Below are 18,405 nucleotides of genomic sequence, written 5' to 3'. Positions count from 1 at the left end.
TTGCACGTATATTCATTAATAATATATATTCCACACCAAGGCATCGGTAGGAATTAATTTTTAAAATTCTGCTCTAATAGGAATATGAAATTATGTAAGAGCTCTGTAAAATAAGCTCACACAGAACAAAAAAGAAGAGGAAAAACCTAAAATAGAACTGCTAAAGATCTATGAGAGGTTTCTAAACAGCAAAGCTGCAGGTGAAGCCACAGAAACTCCGTTCACTATGATCTTTCATGTTTCAGCCTATCTCAGAATTGGGCAAACCCGGGTTGCCCTTGCAGAGGAGAAGCTGAGAGTCTGGAACTGGCCTGCGTTCTTAGGATTTAGAGGCAACACTATGGGAACTTCAAAGAGACTCTTTTACTTCCTTTTGACCAAGACTCAACTTCTTTATTCTAGCTCTTGACAATTGAATGGGAAGGTAAAAGATTGTGTATTAAGTAAATTTTCATGATTTTGTGATGGTACCTCGTTCCATGCCATCTCGGAGAAATGAGTCATCTGTGAAGACTGTTGAAAGATTTTCACATTAGCTACATTTAACCTAATTGCATTTTAAAACTTAAGAACCAGGACACTCCAATTAAATGAGTATAATTATTTCTTTATGGCAAAGTGTTACGCATATATGATAAGATACTCTGATGACACTGAGGTTGAGGAAGGTTAAATGACATGGGCAAACTGTTATTGACAGACTCAGTACTAACCCAGACCTCTGATTCCAATCGCTGCATGGTTTTCATTCCATTGTCAATAAAGAAACCCAAACCAGTTCAACTAAATGCTCAAATACGAAAGTAACCTTTCTTCTCCCCAAGAAAGCAATCATTTCGTAGATATTTTTTTCTTTTCTTTGTGATGAAGATTGGCCCTGAGCTAACATCCATGCCAATCTTCCCCTACTTTGTATATGGGATTCCACAACAGTATGGCTGGATGACTGGTGTGTAGGTCCATGTCCAGGATCCGAACCTGTGAACCCTAGGCTGCCAAAGTGGAGAGCGCGAACTTAACTACTACGCTATGGGGCAGGCCTCTAGAAATTTCTTAAGACATGTTTGCCATGCTGTTTCATTTTCATTTAGCACTGGGGAAGAACCTAATCCCTTCAATTCATAACAGGTGATGAGAGACAAGTGGATTACACATCTCTGAGTATTTAAGGCTTGCAGTTAATAGCAAACTCTTTTCACACTCAAAAGTATAAAAGCTGTGAATATTCCACACAGCCGTTACACTGACAATGTGGCCATCAAAATCAACGTAAAATGGCTAAAAACATTCATTCTACTTTGTGCCATCTGCTGTGAATTTAGAAGGCATAAAATAAACAGTTAATTGAATTTGAGTAAAGTAGAATAACTGTTCTCGTCTTCTAATTCATATACCACTTGATAGAGCACACAGAAGAAGAGCCCTACCACTACAAATCAGAAGTTCTTTTTCAGAACCAGCAGGGAAAATGGCACAATTTCTTTGACAAGTCTAATACTTTATAACTTATTTAGAATATGCCTTCATAATAGCAGGAAATATAATAGCAAAGTCATAAATATGAATTCAATGAAAAGACACAGCTATTAAAATACTTTTTCTGTCATTGGAACAGACCAGGGAACCAGCAACTCAGATATAAACTCAAAAAACATATAATAACTTGTGTCATTTTTCTTACGCTGCTATGAGATCTAGAGTTTCTTATTGTCTATAAGCTCAGTATATCCACGCAATGAATTACTAAGAATTAGAAGGCCGTTTAGGGATAAAGTACTATGGAGACCAGAATAAATGTGGGGACAGAGGTGCAGGGAGTGGGTGGGGACAGGGAAAATGTCACGGATGATTTTGAGGATTACTTTGATGCCGTGGTTGTAGATGGTTCTACAAGATAACTGATGTACTCATTGTATTTTGTTGTCATTATTTCTATTCTCTATCTTGCTTTTTTAAATGTGATTTTTGGCACAATGCAAAATAAAATAACTGTTAACTTATGTTTCAAAATTTATGTAGCTAATTTGCTGTATTTTTGACAGCTCTGTCACATTTCCAGCAGATAGAATTTTTTTTCCCTTCCCTGGGAAATTGAGCAGGGCGACTCCATATGTCTGCCTTCTCTCCTTTCCTCCCCCAGCCAGGTGGCAGGCATGTGTGAACGTGCCTTGTACTCTGCACTTCTCAACCCATCCCTGAAGCTCCGTGGTCAGTTGTGGTTCCAGTAAGTCAAGACCTTAATATATTTTTTAGAAATTTTCGGACAAACATCTGCTGTGTGTTTGAACCCACACCACCACATCATATTACTGTTGGCAGTACAGTTTTTTCTTCTTTTACATTTGCCTTTCTATTCCATGAACTGATTTTCATTCCCTGGGAATCTTGTATTGACTCTAAGTAACTCCTTTTCCTTAATATCTTAGAATACATCTTAAATACAGCTGCCAGAAACATATAAAAGGGCTTCAGTAATCTTGTCAGAGTACTTCTACAACTCTAGCTCTCTACAACCCTATTCTTTCTAGGATTGAGGCCCAACTGATTTTCTACTGTTAGTGATCTCCTCTTATTTCTTATTGCTGCCCACTTTTGTGCTCAAATGTACCTTGTCAACAGGCCATCTTTCTCATTGTCTCCAATCTCTGTTGCTCTTTTGGTTGATCCGGAACTCTTCATTTTGTGTTTTTTCTTGATTCAGTGTTTTTGCTATCTGGCAACGAGTATTGATTTTTAGCATCAGACTAACCTTTGGTTGAATCCCAAATCTGGCCTTGACCAGCTGTTTGATCTGTGTAATCTCTGGACAACTAACTTTAACCTCTCTGAACCTCTGCTTCCCATTGGTAAGAATGTGGGGCAAGTACTTATGCAGGTTTGTGGTGAGAATCAACAGACAGTGTATTAAATATGCCTGACATACTGTTAGCTTATCTCCCTTTCCCTCCTACCTGCTTAATTCAATATTTGGCTCCAACTGTTCTGAGAGGTAAATAAAATTTGTAAAGGTTAATTAAAATATTAGCAGTTTAGAGAGTACTAAAGAGTCATGAGTACAAGCAATCAAATGTAAACAGTGGATCCCACTGATTCATGCAAGTTAATGATAGTTGGTACCCTAAAAAAAAAAATCACAACTGTAATGGCTCTGCCTGTTTCCTTCCTTATTTAAAAGAGAGTGGCTTGAATTGTGAAGAAGCTTTAAACCACAGAAGAGGAAATGGCTGGAAGAACAGGAGATAATTAGATTATGATCGGTGAGGCCACTATAGTGCTTACTAATTCCAGAAACTATTATAGATACTTAATGTGAATTAATTCATTTATTCCTTACAGTAAGCTGGGAGGTCAGTTCTCCTATTATCTCTGTCTTATAGATGAAGACTGAAGCACTGAGGGGTTACATTTTGCAAAGTCATGCAGTTCATAATGGGCAGAGCCAGGGTTTAGAACAGAGGGAGTCTTGCTCCATAGTCCACGCTTTTAACCACTACACCAAATGGAAGATTCAGGAAGAATATGCAAATTGTCTTGTAATAGTTGAAGAGTAGCAGACTGGAAAAGGAAGTAAATATTGCCTTGCTTCAGAAGATGCCTCAGAAGCCTCCAAGGTGAAAAGCTAAAGGAAACAGAGTTTTTATTTCCCAGTCACTGCTGATGGTCAGACCTTGTCTCGAGAACCAGAGGTTGATGATGCTGATAACCAAAACAGTGGTTGAGTTAGGCAAAACTTCTTTTCCTATCCTGACATATTATGAGTCAGGGATATACCATTGCATTGGCACCGGTATTTCTTTATTTGGAGAGTTAGTAAGATGTAATATAAAGATGGGGGAGAGAAATAATGAGTCCTTAGGTAATTTTATTGACAAGCATTACTGGCATTGCTCTTTTAACCGAAAGTATACTACAATATATTTTGGCTCAAAGGTCTCAAGAACAGACTTCTGATTGACATAAAGTTGGCGTATTGGAAATTCGATTGAATGATGATGCTTCAAGTTAAAATCTGTAGTGCAGCACTAAAAGCCCTACTTATTGTTCATACTTTAAGAAAATTACTAGAAGAAACATTAAATGACATCTTGGTTGATTTCTTGAACCCTCTCATTCATTTGCTTTCCTAACTTCCATGCATTTTTTTTTATTGTAGGCAATTCTTATGCAAGAAGCTAAACGTAATTAAATGTGCAGGATGAAAAGATGGCACAGGCACTGCTGGTACCCCCGGGACCTGAAAGCTTCCGCCTTTTTACTAGAGAATCTCTTGCTGCTATCGAAAAACGTGCTGCAGAAGAGAAAGCCAAGAAGCCCAAGAGAGAACAAGACAATGATGACGAGAACAAACCAAAGCCAAATAGCGACTTGGAAGCTGGAAAGAACCTTCCATTTATTTATGGAGACATCCCTCCTGAGATGGTGTCAGAGCCCCTGGAGGACCTGGACCCATACTATATCAGTAAGAAAGTGAGTGGGGATATTATACTTCCCAAAGTAAAGCTATACTTCCAAAGTTGAGTCTTTAATTAAACACTTAACTTTAATATTCTTTTCTCTGGCTTGTATACATACTGCATCATAGTTTTTCTATGATTAAAGATTCTACACTTTTTATTTCCACTTACTTTTAAGCACAGTATAATAAGCAGAAATATTTATAAGCAATGAAGTCAAGATCTGGCTACAGTGAAGAGATATGAAGAGATGAACAACTTCTGCAATTTCACAGTACTTGAGATAGTCAAAATTAAAATTGACATAACAAAGCAAAATATCTGTTATTGCTGACATATTTAAGCACATTGTAGAGAACAGAATAATAGCTGTGCAAAAGAAGAGTTAAGGGTATATGTACTGCTTAGTTTTTAGTTCTTATTTGGCTTGAGGTTTCTTCACAATAGATTTGTATTTTAAAGGGTAAGAAATAATCTTTTACTTAGCATCCTCCTATAGGAAGATAATACATTGAGAAGCATGTTCACCCAGAAATACATTTTTGGTTGTGGTCCACTAACCTGGAATATAATTGGGATCTTCTCTTAACCTTACTTAATTGGTGACAGGCTAGATTCTGGAACACTTAATGTATTGTTAAAACATCACTCTGAGAAAAATAATGTCAAGAACAGAAGGAAAAAAACCTCAAGTTTTCTCTGTCTATATACGATTTAAATCAACAGTTATGACTCTGCCTTCCTAATGCTAGAATAACCACATAATTCTGTCAGAATTAGCTGGTTTTTGAAGTTAAACCAGCTGTGAAGTATTTTATAGGAAATGTTTTAAAAAATGGATGATAAATTTTATAACTTTTAATTGGGTGTTTTGGCATCTTATAACCACAATTTATATTTCACATTCATGAGCAAAAAAACAGGTTTATGTAGAAACTAAAGATAAATTAATATCACCATGAGTTGATGGTTTATGGATTAAAGAAGATATTGAACACCTTTATTAATCTAAGCCAGCCCTTTTAAAAGGAATGGCTGAAGAAATTGATTCTTTAAGCAGCATGCAATTTAACTTAAAAAGATCAGTGATGGCTAAAGGGAATGACAAGTAACCATTCAGACGTGGAACTAGCCCTATTGCTCTAAAGGAGCTTCTCAAACTTGCATGTCCATACACATCACCTGAAGATCTTGTTAAAATACAGACTCTGATTTCATCGATCTGCGTGGAGCCAGAGCTCCTGCATTTCTAACAAGCCCTCGAGTGAGATTCATGCTGCTAGCACACGGGCCACAATTTGAGTAGCAACTTTTAAAATGCTTTATTTAAAGTCACAAAACAAATTTTAAATAGTTAAAACGGGTCCTTTCCTTTCCTTTTTAAACTAGCTTCATGAAAGGCGGCATTTAATATATATTCATACATTTCTAAAAGGAATTTATTCTAGTACTTTACTATAGAATTGATAAAGAAAATTTTGAAATTTATTTATTGTATTATTACACATGATGATGACAGTGAGATATCCCCCCCAAAACTGGAAGAAAATTCTTTTTTGAAAACTATTAATTCAAGGTATATATTTGCAAAGACACCTTTAAGAGATAGGGGTGTGACTTACTCTGATATGATTAAAAATATTTGCTATTTATAGAAATAAAATGTCCTTAAGAAAGGGAATTGGTAAGATTAAGGATGAAAAAAATGAAATAGAGACAGACATCAGCATCTTCCAAGGGAGACAAACCTTTAGTAATAGCCCTGAAAGCATTTTCCTCCCCAAATCAAGCCACTTCATTGTAGAGGGACTACACTGGACTACCTAACAGAGATGTCCTTAGCCATCAGGCATCATTTGATTAAGTCAGCTTGTTTGGACTGTACCCTTAGCAAAGAACCTTCTTATTATAATTTGTCTTCCCACAGATCTGCTTAAAAGGAAAGAATGTGCTAGTTATGCCATTGCAATTATTTCAGTCCATGTGACAGTAATGTATCTCATTGTAAATAAATAGATTGGCATTCTGATTTTATGTGTCAGACTTTCAAGCTTGGTTATTGTGAGTCTGTCACTTCTGTGTGCTAACAAAGTCAGTTTTCATTGCCTCCCGGTCTGAGAACCAGACTTGGACCCTGGTTTAGTCATCGTGGCTGTGACTCACCTCGGGAGGCATCTAGGCAGCTTCTTTCCTGTTGGCTGCTCTGCTTTCCTTTATGAAGTGGCTATGTACAGATGAAGATAGAGGTGATATTGTAGAAGAAGGTAGTTTGCGACTCTTAGGATAGGAGCTAATAGAAGAAGCTGATGGAAGAAGTTCTGAAATTTTAAAATATGGTATGAAGCTTATGCTAATTACACAAAATGAGGCAGATGAAAGACATTTAAAAACTGTAAAGCATTATGTAGCTGTTTGCTACCATTAATGATAGATTTTACATACCTAATTTAATCAGATGAGCAGCATCACAATGTATTTTAATGGTATTTAAGTTGACCAGGTAATAACTTAAAAATAGTGACAGTGATAATAATAATAATAGCTAACATTTGTTGTACTCATGCTTTTTCAGGCACTGTTTGAGTGCTTTAACTGGCATAACTCAATATTCAATCAACTTAATATTCAAAGGAGCAGTGAGGCAGGTACTGTGTCAGCTTCTTTTTACAGATAAGGAAGTGAAGCCCAGAGAGGTTAAGCAACCTGCCCAAGGTCACACTCCATAAGGCGTGGATTCAGGATTTGAACCCAGGCAGTCAGGCTCCAGAGCCAGAGCTCTTAACCACTAAGCAAAGCTATACATGGTGTTTATTAACATAATAAAAGATGATGTTAAAAATTGGTTGTATAACTTTTTGAACTCTCTGATTGATATGGTCCTACTCAGAGAAGTAAAGTTTATTCCTGCCTCAAGTAGTAAAAATTTTAGTGAACTTATAAGATGTGATTTACCTGGGAAAAAGAAGCAAGCAGCATTCCAGCTATTCCAATTTCATATACTTCCAGCTATAGCATTCATCACCTTAGTAGCAATGTAATATTGTTTTGTTAAGTCATATCATTACTTATCATTACTTGAAAACCAGGTATTGGAATTGACACTATTTATTCCTCCCCCAGTCATCTGTCATTCTCTCAAGTAATTATCAGTTTAGGTAGGTCTCTCAATAACATCAGAGCCCCAAATTTCAAAAGTCTTTCTTGTAATTCATTCACTGTACAACACATTAGTATTTTATTCCTGATTTCTCAAAATTCAGGGTTTTCTTTGTGTTGGGTGTTGTTCTCCAGAAATAAACTGGGGTTGTATTCTTAAGGCCTGATCTGTTCCAGAATCTGTAAATTCGATGAAGATGCCCTTGGTGTGTCATCTTTAATCCTATTAGTACCACAAAAGCTAATCTTGCTGGAGGAGCAGAGGATTCCGTGTTTAAAAGCACAGCTCATTCTTGTTCACTTTGTTTTTAGAGATCTTTCAAAATAAAACCCTCTCCTAAACAATACAGGAAAGTTGTTTCAAAAGAAAGCGTGAGTAAATGCACCGTAAATTATGGTGAACTATTACGGGTTACTGCTGAATATACATTGGATATGGATATGGAGCGTTCGTAATATTAAATGATCTAACCCTGTGAATCCAAAAAGATCCTTTAATGCGTTTGTGCTTCAAGGGCAGTCTTCCCAACGTCCACTGTCCCTTAGGGATAATCCAACTGCTAGTAAAGAACAGTTTACTTGCCCTCTTCATAGAATTGTTCAAATTTAGAGACTGTAGTTCATGGAAAATGGCTGGTTAGGTAATGTTTGGCTCCATGGTTTTGAATACAAAAGGGCAAAGTACAGAGAAATTGTTTTTTCTGTCCTTTATGCTCACAATGTAATATATTTCTGTCTACCTATTCAAACAGTGCATGTTGTCATTGAACATGAATGTACAGGATATAGCCCTTAGTTAAAGGGTAAAAACATATTATTAAGTAAATGGATATATAGAATAGACGTCTTAAAGGAAATGGTATCTTAAAGGTAAACCCACATTTAATTAAAACAAGTTTTATTTGCAAACCACATTATTAAATACTGTGAAAAAAATGGAGAAAAAGTAGATTACAGGCTCTTTATGCTCAATGGGTTATAACAACTTCTAACCTAGTCCTTCAGTGAAATGAACCCTACATGTAAATTGCTACTTGACTATAATTATAAGCAACACGCCAACGTGTGCAAATTAATATACTAAGACTTACTGGTAAGGGGAAACAATTAGGGAGTGATCAGAAGGCAGTGTGATTTATCTGGAAAGACTTAATGGAGGAGATGATTTTGATAGCAGAGGACATTCCCAGAGAGTAGGGATTTTCAACCTTGACTGTGCATTAAAATCACATGAGGGAATTTAAAATACCCCTGTCTGTGCCCATCCTCCAGAAATTCTGATTCAATTGGTCTGAAGTGGGATCCAAATACTGGCAATTTTAAAATCACCCCAGGAGATTCCGATATGCAGACAGGACTAAGAGCCTCTCATAAAGTAATGGGTCATTGTAGGTGGAAACTTGTTGTCAGGTCTGTTATGGACCTGATATGAGAGGGAGTTTGTGTTAGATGACTTCTCAGGTGCCTCCTTCCTCTAGGATTCTATGGCACCCATTTTCAGAGTCAGAGGGAGAGTTTGACAGGTTGTGAGGGAGACTGACAAGTAAGTTGAATTGGCTGGAGCAGAGACGCCGTGGTGGGAAAAATAAAAGATGATCTGAGAGAGAGGTGGTAGGTAATCACTGGGCAGCATAGCCTAAATGCTAAGTTGATGATTATAGGTTTCAGATCATAGGATTTTAGCTATGGAATGCCCTTTGAAATGATATATTTCAGCCTCATTCTCAATGTAGCTGCCCTTTCTCCGTATTACCAGCAGATCTACAGAATCAGCAAAACCAGGTTATTCAGTCTGTTTGAACATTTTAAAGTAGGACAACTTCCATAAGGAAAATGGAGAGGCATCATATACTTTGGAGTTAAAAAGACTTGATGAAATTAAAATAGTTATAAAAGATTATTTTGATATCAGCGTGTACAGAATAATCTGAAAAGTTACCAAAGCTGGAGACAGGTGGTTTAAGCTTTAAGTAGAAGTGGAGTCTGTAGGTTGCCTTACAACTTGGTAAAAATTTTGTGTCGGTTCATTGGTTTGTATTGGGAAGTTGGAAGCTTAGAGACTGATTAATAGTAAGTCACATCTTTATTTGTAGTTATATGCTAATTCAGGGGGGAAACAGCTAACTTGTTGAGAGTTATGATATACCAACTAGTTTAAATAGACAAGTTTGAACAAACAAATCAGGTAAAAAGTTCTTCATGTGTATAAACTCTTCAAATTAGCCACACATCTAATCTAATAATTTTTTTCTCATATTTTCTTTTTCAGACTTTTATAGTGTTGAATAAAGGGAAGGCAATTTTCCGATTCAGTGCCACCTCTGCCTTGTATATTTTAACTCCACTAAACCCTGTGAGGAAAATTGCTATTAAGATTTTAGTACATTCATATCCTTTTTGTGTGAATTGTCTAAATGCTGTTTCTAGTGGTTGATTTTATAGAAAATGTCATATATTTTTTATATATGTATAAAATTTCTTTGAGATTATTAGTAACATCATTGTTTACTCTGTTTTCATTGATTTTTTCTATTTACAACAAGATTATTATAGATTGACTATTATGATTCTAGATGTAAAAATACAGCTGTGATAGTGAATGTGTAAATGAAACACGTTGTGTATAAGAACAATAGTAAATCTACTCTATATTTTTATTAACTTCAATTACACCATATATAACCATTGCTCAACAAACAGTCTCTTGTGGTTAGTATTATTATCTATATCACCAAATGTTCAAACTTTTGTTCCTTAATCGGTTCTGTATTTTCAGCACCTGGATCCAGCCTTCCTTCAGTAAACATTTATTAAACTACTATATGCCTATGTATCTGATTGGTAATTTATATTTAAAAATCTTTGAACTTAAAACTATTTATAATGATAGTCAAAAAGTATATGTAAAAGAACAGAATAGGCGTGGATTTCAAGAAAATTCTCAAATAAGTAGTGATAAAATAGTAAGGTGATCTTTTGAAGCAGTGTTCAAGAATGGGCATCTTATATAGGCAGATTCCAAACAGGCTTATGTAAAAACTAAAAGGAAGACGAAATACGGGGTAACCTAGAGATGGGGCAAATAGGACTGATAACTTTTTGAAGTGCATTTGAATTCTCTCATTCTACGGTTTGATGTTGGAAGGTATTTACATTTTAAAATAAAAGTTTTACCTCAAAATAGTCATAAGCTTCCTTAAGGCAAATTCTGGATTGACATCCCAAGAGAAATTATTACAGCTAATTCTCAGGAAGTTTTCAAAATAGTGTTTATCCATTTAGGTATGGGGTGGACTAGGTACACGAAGATAACCAAATGGCCTGTTAAGTTTTCCCGCAATCTAAAGTGAAAAGAAAAAGTTAGAAAATAATATTAACTTATCAGCAAAAAATCATCTCTCCTTTTATTCCTGTGTTGTAAACTCTAAAGGAATGAGTAACGTCACTATAAGACTGCTAGAGTACCTAATTACGGTAGAAATCTCAATCAGTGTAACCTTTGAATATATTGAGCTATACATTCTTAAGCTTTTTATATTGCATTCATTAACTTTTTGTCAGTCAGTGGAGATTTTCAATTTTATCTGAAGTGCAACTTTTACACTTACGTTGTAAACTCACTAAAGAACGGTCATTTTCCCTTGCACGGCAATTTCACACAACTGACTGAAATGTAAAATTCTCTCTTACTTTTGGTAGAGATCTCTATTACATTCAGTTTTGTGAGGATATGATGTAACATGTAAAAAGAATGGACCAAGAATATATGACAGGCTTTGAAGTTTCTTATTATGTTTGCCATTGTTTTAAAACAAATAAGTAAGATTAATTTCACAGGTAACTCGTGTGGATGATTTTTTTTGTATTAGATCTTTGGTTAATGGCCATGATGATTTACTAGCATTTATTCCTTAACTATAATCTACTTTATTCAGTATGCTTATCATGTGCACTATTTTGACCAACTGTGTGTTTATGACCTTGAGTAATCCTCCGGACTGGACAAAGAATGTCGAGTAAGTAGAAACGATTTCTTGGAATGAGAAACGCACACTCAAATTCTCTAGCGTTCTCTTTATGGGTACGGTCTGACTTACGGTTTCCACTTTTTGAAGTCAGGTTAAACACTTCTAAGAAAAAGTTATTTCCATAAAATTAAAGAAGATAAGGGAAATTCTTTGGGGGAGTTTTTCTTCCATGAGGTAAGTATTTTTTCCAACAAATTCATGATAATATCTGTTTAAGAAAGGTTATAAATAGTATATACTAGCTGGTAAACTAAACCTATCATTTAGCCTAAAAGTGAACATTCAATCATTGTTATGCATTTTAGATAAAATCCAATGACCATTTGAGTAATTTGATGAATAAAATTACTGATTCTAGTATATTATTGTAAATGTTATATTCCCATAAAATAGATTTAGATATTTAGCTCAATTTTATTACATTAGATATTTTAGTTTTATGTTAAATTGTTATATTTAGGAAAAATACATTTAAGTATTTAAGTTCAGAAGTTTAGGTTATATTTAGAGATATAGTTTATTTAGACATAGCATCTGTACTAAAACACTCTAGATATGCTCCGTAAAAGAAAGAAAACACCTTCTTCAAAACTATGCTCAAAAAATTGAATGGTTTGAGCCAGCCCTGATGGTCTACTGGTGAAAGTTTGGCGCTCTCACAGCTTCAGTGGCTCAAGTTCATTTCCTGGTTGTGGAACCACACCACCATCTGTCAGCTGCCATGCTGTGTTAGCGGCTCACATAGAAGAACTAGAAGGGCTTACAACTAGGATATGCAACCATGCACTGGGGCTTTGGGGAGAAAAAGAAAAGGGGGGAGGGAAGATTGGCAACAGTTTTTAGCTCAGGTGAATCTTTCCCTGCAAAAAAAAAATCAAATGTTTTCTTAAGGGGAAAACACAATTAGGGCAGATCACTCAAAACTTATGAAACTTTGTAATTACAACACTAATAAAAACAATAATAATCCCAATAAAAAGGTATTGGCCCAGTTAAATCTCTACAGATGTGAATACCTAAAATCACAGCCAGTTTCTTTTGTAGTCTCAGACACTAGGCCTTGTCCCTTCTCCCTCGAGTTGGAGGCCCTGGGGGCATTTGTATGATGTTATTGACACAAAACATTTGATTCAATATTTTAACCCAGAGAGAAAGATCTAAGCACGATAGTTCTTGGGCATGCTAAACTAGCCCCTGTTGGCACTACAGAAGGCACGTTTGTCAATTTTATGCATTAGCGTTAAGGTCTTTTATTGCTAAGGGTGTTGAGGGAAAAGATGCCCCTGATTATTTCAAAATATCAATATGCTGGGAAAAATTGTATATTAACTAACACAATTTCTGCATTATAATATTATTCCCTAATTTGTTAGTTATATGTGAAGTTATTTATGACAAAGAAATATGCTTTTTAGCTAACCAGGTGTTTAGTTTATATAGGCTATTTATATATAGTGTAATACAATGATCAGGTATTTTATTGGTTTAGTGAAAGAAAAATTTATAGGATGTTCTTTTTATTGTTATATTTTTAAAAACAATGTCCAATAGGAGATAAATTATTATGAAGAATATTGCCATTTTTATTTCTGTTGTTATAGATTTCTATGAGGATTTACAGCACCACTCTAAGCCATCATTTGTCAGTGATTTAACACATTAGTTACAGATTTTTTTGATAGTAGCTTGAAAATTCTCCCTAGAAATCCTTTCGGTAATCTAATTCTTCTGTTGAGGCAAGCTGTTTAACAGGATTGTAATAACCATTTATGATTTGGGGATTAACAAATGGACATAGCTATATAAAACTGTTCTGTATGTGCTCTTCCCAGCAGAAATTATGGAAGCATTTAAACATGTATAAATTTCATTTATTTGTATAACGTTATTAAAAGATAGGTAAAGGGCACACGTGAGTATTATTACCTGGATATGCAGATCTCTCTTTTTAAAATAATGTTTAGAGATGACTATACCCATTATGAAAATAGTCTCAGCCTTACAAAAGTTTTTGATTTATATCTTTCAGTTGGAAAACTTTGCATTGGTTTCCTGATCAATTATCTCTAATCACTTGATAGCAAGGCAGCAGGAACACAAAGAAAATATTAGGTATTACAGTCAAAAATCTAGGGTCCAATGAAAAGAGAAGATAACTCAGTTCTGACCTGAAAAGAGAAGTCATTGGTCATTGATAGCAGAAACAGTCCCTAACCAAAGAGGTGCCATACACAGAACGGCCTGAGGACCATATTATGTAGTGAGGGTGGTATTATATAATGCAAGGCACTTCCTTGGACATGATAATTACAGGGAAAAACCTGTGACGTGGACACAGTCAATGGCGTGATTAGGAGCCCAGTCGGGGCAGAGCCAAGAAAGATCAAGGTGCCCTTGATTCCCACTTACCTGTTCAATCTAGTTTGCTGATAGGCGCTTCTGAACACCTGTTCTGTGTAGAGAACAGAATGTCTCAGATGTTCAGCTCTAGGACTGTCTTCCTTGGACAGCTGTCAACACTCACTATATACTCCAAATGTCCCCACAAATTTTCCAAAAACAGGAATAGGGAATAGAGACTTTTATCTTACACCAGTAATTCTGTAGATAACTTAGAATTGCTCAAGAGTAGACCATAGAGCACTGTTAAGATGATAAACAGAATATACACGTGAGCTGTCTCGTGGCCTTTTGCAAGGCCAGCTATCACTCCAAACAGAAATGTCCTGGTGATTTTGTGTAATACACAAAGATCCAAACTAAAACGCAAGTCAACATAAGCTTGGCCTATAAAACGTATCTCTTCCTAATAAAGTCAGCTACTTCACAATAAGTAAAGACAGCATTAGACATATTCCTCATGAAATCACTTGAATTGTTAAAATAAAGAAAGGAGGGGGGATGTTCTTAGGAAAACTAGAGGTGACGATTTCTGTAAACATTTACTGCTGATTTCTTTGTTCCCTCATATGAGAGAAAGCTTCTACAGAAAATGATGCAGAAATAACTCTCCTTTTTTCACATATAAAATACTATTAGGCTGGAAAATATAATGAATTTTAATAAGAGTAAATCAAATCTTTGTGGCTTGGGTGAAGTGATCTGAAGAATAAACTTAAATTGTGCTTTTTAAAAGAACACAATGTTGAAAAACAAGCACTCTCAACTATTTTTGGAAGACACAGAAATAACATATTGTCAACACTCAGAGAAGAGAGGGCTAGAAATGCACTATATCAGACAGCAAATGGGAAAGTCTTTCACCATTTTGGATGCTGAAATTTGGAGTTGACCGTGTTTAAATGATTTGGCCCAATTGCACAGAGATAGTAGCCATGCAAGGTTAGATTCAGAAATTTTATTTATCCTTGAAGTTTGGTAATTGTGTAAATCACACAGACAAAATACTAATGAATTTAAAAATCTTGTGATTATATATATATATTTATGAGAGAGAGTTAGAGGGAGATGGGGGAGAGAGTGAGAGAAATGGAGAGAGAGAAGCAGTTTTATAACTCTATGCCTGACGCTTAAGGTTAAAAAAAAGGGAAGTATATCTTCTAGATTAGACATGTAAAATATCCCTAAAAATAATTCTAACCATTAAGAAATTTGAATGAAATATTTTTTATTGAGGTCATAATAGTTTATAACATTGTGAAATTTAAGTTGTACATTATTATTTGTCAGTCACCATATAAGTGTGCCCTTTTACCTCTTGTGCCCACTCCCAACCCCTTTCCCCTCAGGTAACCACTAAACTATTCTCTTTGTCCATGTGTGTGCTTATCTTCCACATATGAGTGAAATCAGACATTGCTTGTCTTTCTCTGTCTGGCTTATTTCACTTAACATAATACCCTCAAGGTCCATCCGTGTTGTTGCAAATAGAATGATTTTGTCTTTTCTTATGGCTGAGTAGTACTCCATTGTATATATGTATATACCACATTTTCTTTATCCAATCATCAGTCTATGGGCACTTGGGTTGCTTCCACTTCTTGGGTATAGTAAATAATTGTGCAATGAACATAGAGATGCATAACTCTCTTTGAATTGTTGATTTCAAGTTCTTTGGATAAATACCCAGTAGTGGGATAGTTGAGTTGTATGGGATTTCTATTTTTAATTTTTTGAGAAATCTCCATACTGTTTTCCATAGTGGCTGCATGAGTTTACATTCCCACCAGCAGTGTATGAGGGTTCCCTTTTCTCCACAACCTCTCCAACTTGTGTTATTTTTTCTTTTGGTGATTATAGCCATTCTAATGGGTGTAAGGTGATATCTTAGGGTAGTATTGATTTGCATTTCCCTGATGATTAGTGATGTTGAACATCTTTTCATGTGCCTACTGGCCATCTGTATATCTTCTTTGGAGAAATGTCTGTTCATATCCTCTACCCAATTATTGATTGAGTTGTTTGCTTTTTTGTTGTTCAGTTGTGTGAGTTTTTTTATATATCTTGGAGATTAACCCCTTGTCGGATATATGATTGGCAAATATTTCCTCCAAGTTGGTGGGTGGTCTTTTCATTTTGTTCATGATTTCCTTTGCCTTGCAGAAGCTCTTTAGTCTGATGAAGTCCCACTTGTTTATTTTTTGTTTTGTTTCCCTTGTTTGAGTAGATAAGGTATTCGAAAACATCCTTCTAAGACTGATGCCAAAGGGTGGATTGCCTAAATTGTTTTCTAGGAGTTTTACGGTTTCAGGTCCTACCTTCAAGTCTTTGATCCATTTTGAGTTAATTTTTGTGTATGGTGAAAGATAATGGTCTATTTTCATTTTTTTGCATGTGACTGTCCAGTTTTCCCAACACCATTTATTGAAGAGACCTTACTCTCTCCATTGTTTATTCTCAGCTCCTTTGTCGAAGATTAGCTGTCTATAGATGTGTGGTTTTATTTCCAGGATTTCAATTCTGTTCCTTTGATCTATGTATCTGTTTTTGCACCAGTACCATGCTATTTTGATTACTATATCTTTGTAGTATACTTTGAGGTCAGGGATTGTGATGCTTCCAGCTTTGTTCTTTTTTCTCAGGATTGCTTTAGCTATTCATGATCTTTAGATGCCCCATATGAATTTTAGGATTCTTTGTTCTATTTCTGTGAAGACTGTCATTGGAATTCTTATAGAGATTGCATTGAATCTGTAGATTACTTTAGGTAGTATGGACATTTAAACTATATTTATTCTTCCAATCCATGTGCATGCATTATCTTTACATTTCTTTGTGTCATCATTAATTTACTTCAATAATGTCTAATGGTTTTTATTGTATAGGTCTTTCACCTCCTTGGTTAAATTTATTCCTAGATATTTTTTTCTTTTTGTTGTGATTGTAAATGGGATTGTTTTCTTGAGTTCTCTTTCTGTTAGTTCATTATTAGAGTGTAGAAATGCAACTGATTTTTGTCAGTTGTTTTTCTACCCTGCAGCTTTGCTGTTGTTGTTGATTATTTCTAATAGTTTTCTGATGGATTCTTTAGGGTTTTCTATATGTAAAATCATGTCATCTGCAAACAGCGAGGGTTTTACTTCTTCATTGCCTAGTAGGACTCTTTTTATTTCTTTTTCTTGCCTAATTGCTTTGGCCAAAATCTCCAGTGCTATGTTGAATAAGAGGGGCAGGGGTGGGCACCCATGTCTTGTTCTTGTTCTCAGAGGGATGGCTTTCCATGTTTCCCCATTGAGTATGATGTTGACTGTGGGTTTGTCATATAGGGCCGTTATTATGTTGAGGTATTTCCTTCTATACGCATTTTATTGAGAGTTTTTGTCATAGATGGATCTTGGATCCTATCAAATGCTTTCTCTATTCCTGAGGCAATCATGTGGTTTTATTCCTCATTTTGTTAACATGGCATATCACATTTATTGATTTGCAGATATTGAACCATCCCTGTGTCCCTCATATAAATCCCACTTGGTCAAGGTGTATGATCTTTCTAATCTGTTGTTGTATTCAGTTTGGTAATATTTTGTTAAAGATTTCTGCGTCTAAGTTCATCAGCAATATTGGCCTGTAGTTTTCCTTATGTTGTCCTTGTCTGGCTTTGGGATCAGGGTGATATTGGCCTCGTAGAATGTGTTAGGAAGTGTTCCATCTTCCTCAATTTTTTGGAATAGTTTGAGAAGGATAGGTATTAAATCTTCTTTGAATGTTTGTTTTGGCAGAATTCTCCAGAGAAGCCGTCTGGTCCTGGACTTTTGTTTTTTGGGAGTGTTTTGATTACTGTTTCAGTCTCTACTTGTGATTGGTTTATTCAGATTCTCTATTTCTTCTTGGTTCAGTTTTGGGAGGCTGTATAAGTTTAAGAATTTATTCATTCTTCTAGGTTGTCCAATTTGTTGGCATATATTTTTTCATAGTATTCTCTTATAATCCTTTGTATATCTGTAGTATCCATTGTAATTTGTCCTGTTTCATTTATAATTTTATTTATGTGAGGCTTCTCTCTTTTTCAGTTAGTGAGTCTGGCTAAGGGCTTGGCAATTTTATTTATCTTCTCAAAGAACCAGCTCTTTGTCTCATTGATCCTTTCTACTGATTTTTAAATTTCAATTTCATTTATTTCCGCTCCAATTTTTTATTATTTTCCTCCTTCTGCTGACTTTGGTCTTTGTTTCTTCTTCTTTTTCTAATTCTGTTAGGTGTAGTTTAAGATTGCTTATTTAAGGGGCTGTCCCCAAGGCCAAGTGGTTAAGTTTGCATGCTCCACTTTGGCAGCTTGGGGTTCACTGGTTCAGATCCTGGCACGGACC

General features: G+C 35.4%; 1 protein-coding gene across 5 annotated transcripts in view; it reads left to right on the top strand.

Moving 5' to 3' along the window:
* The window catches only part of SCN3A (sodium voltage-gated channel alpha subunit 3), a 115,410-nt gene that overhangs the window by 23,598 nt on the left and 73,407 nt on the right, over positions 1–18,405 (top strand). For all 5 annotated transcript variants that reach the window (XM_070508027.1, XM_070508031.1, XM_014860304.3 and 2 more), the window contains exons 3-5: positions 4,154–4,467; positions 9,880–9,998; positions 11,537–11,626. In XM_070508027.1, coding sequence (XP_070364128.1) covers positions 4,204–4,467; positions 9,880–9,998; positions 11,537–11,626 — 473 coding nt within the window. In that variant the 5' untranslated portion in view covers positions 4,154–4,203. The remainder of the gene's footprint in view (positions 1–4,153; positions 4,468–9,879; positions 9,999–11,536; positions 11,627–18,405) is intronic.

Source organism: Equus asinus, chromosome 4, assembly GCF_041296235.1.
Source record: "Equus asinus isolate D_3611 breed Donkey chromosome 4, EquAss-T2T_v2, whole genome shotgun sequence".
Taxonomy (NCBI): domain Eukaryota; kingdom Metazoa; phylum Chordata; class Mammalia; order Perissodactyla; family Equidae; genus Equus; species Equus asinus.
The sequence above is the reverse complement of the archived record's forward strand: the minus strand, read 5'-3'. Positions and strand labels throughout refer to the sequence as shown.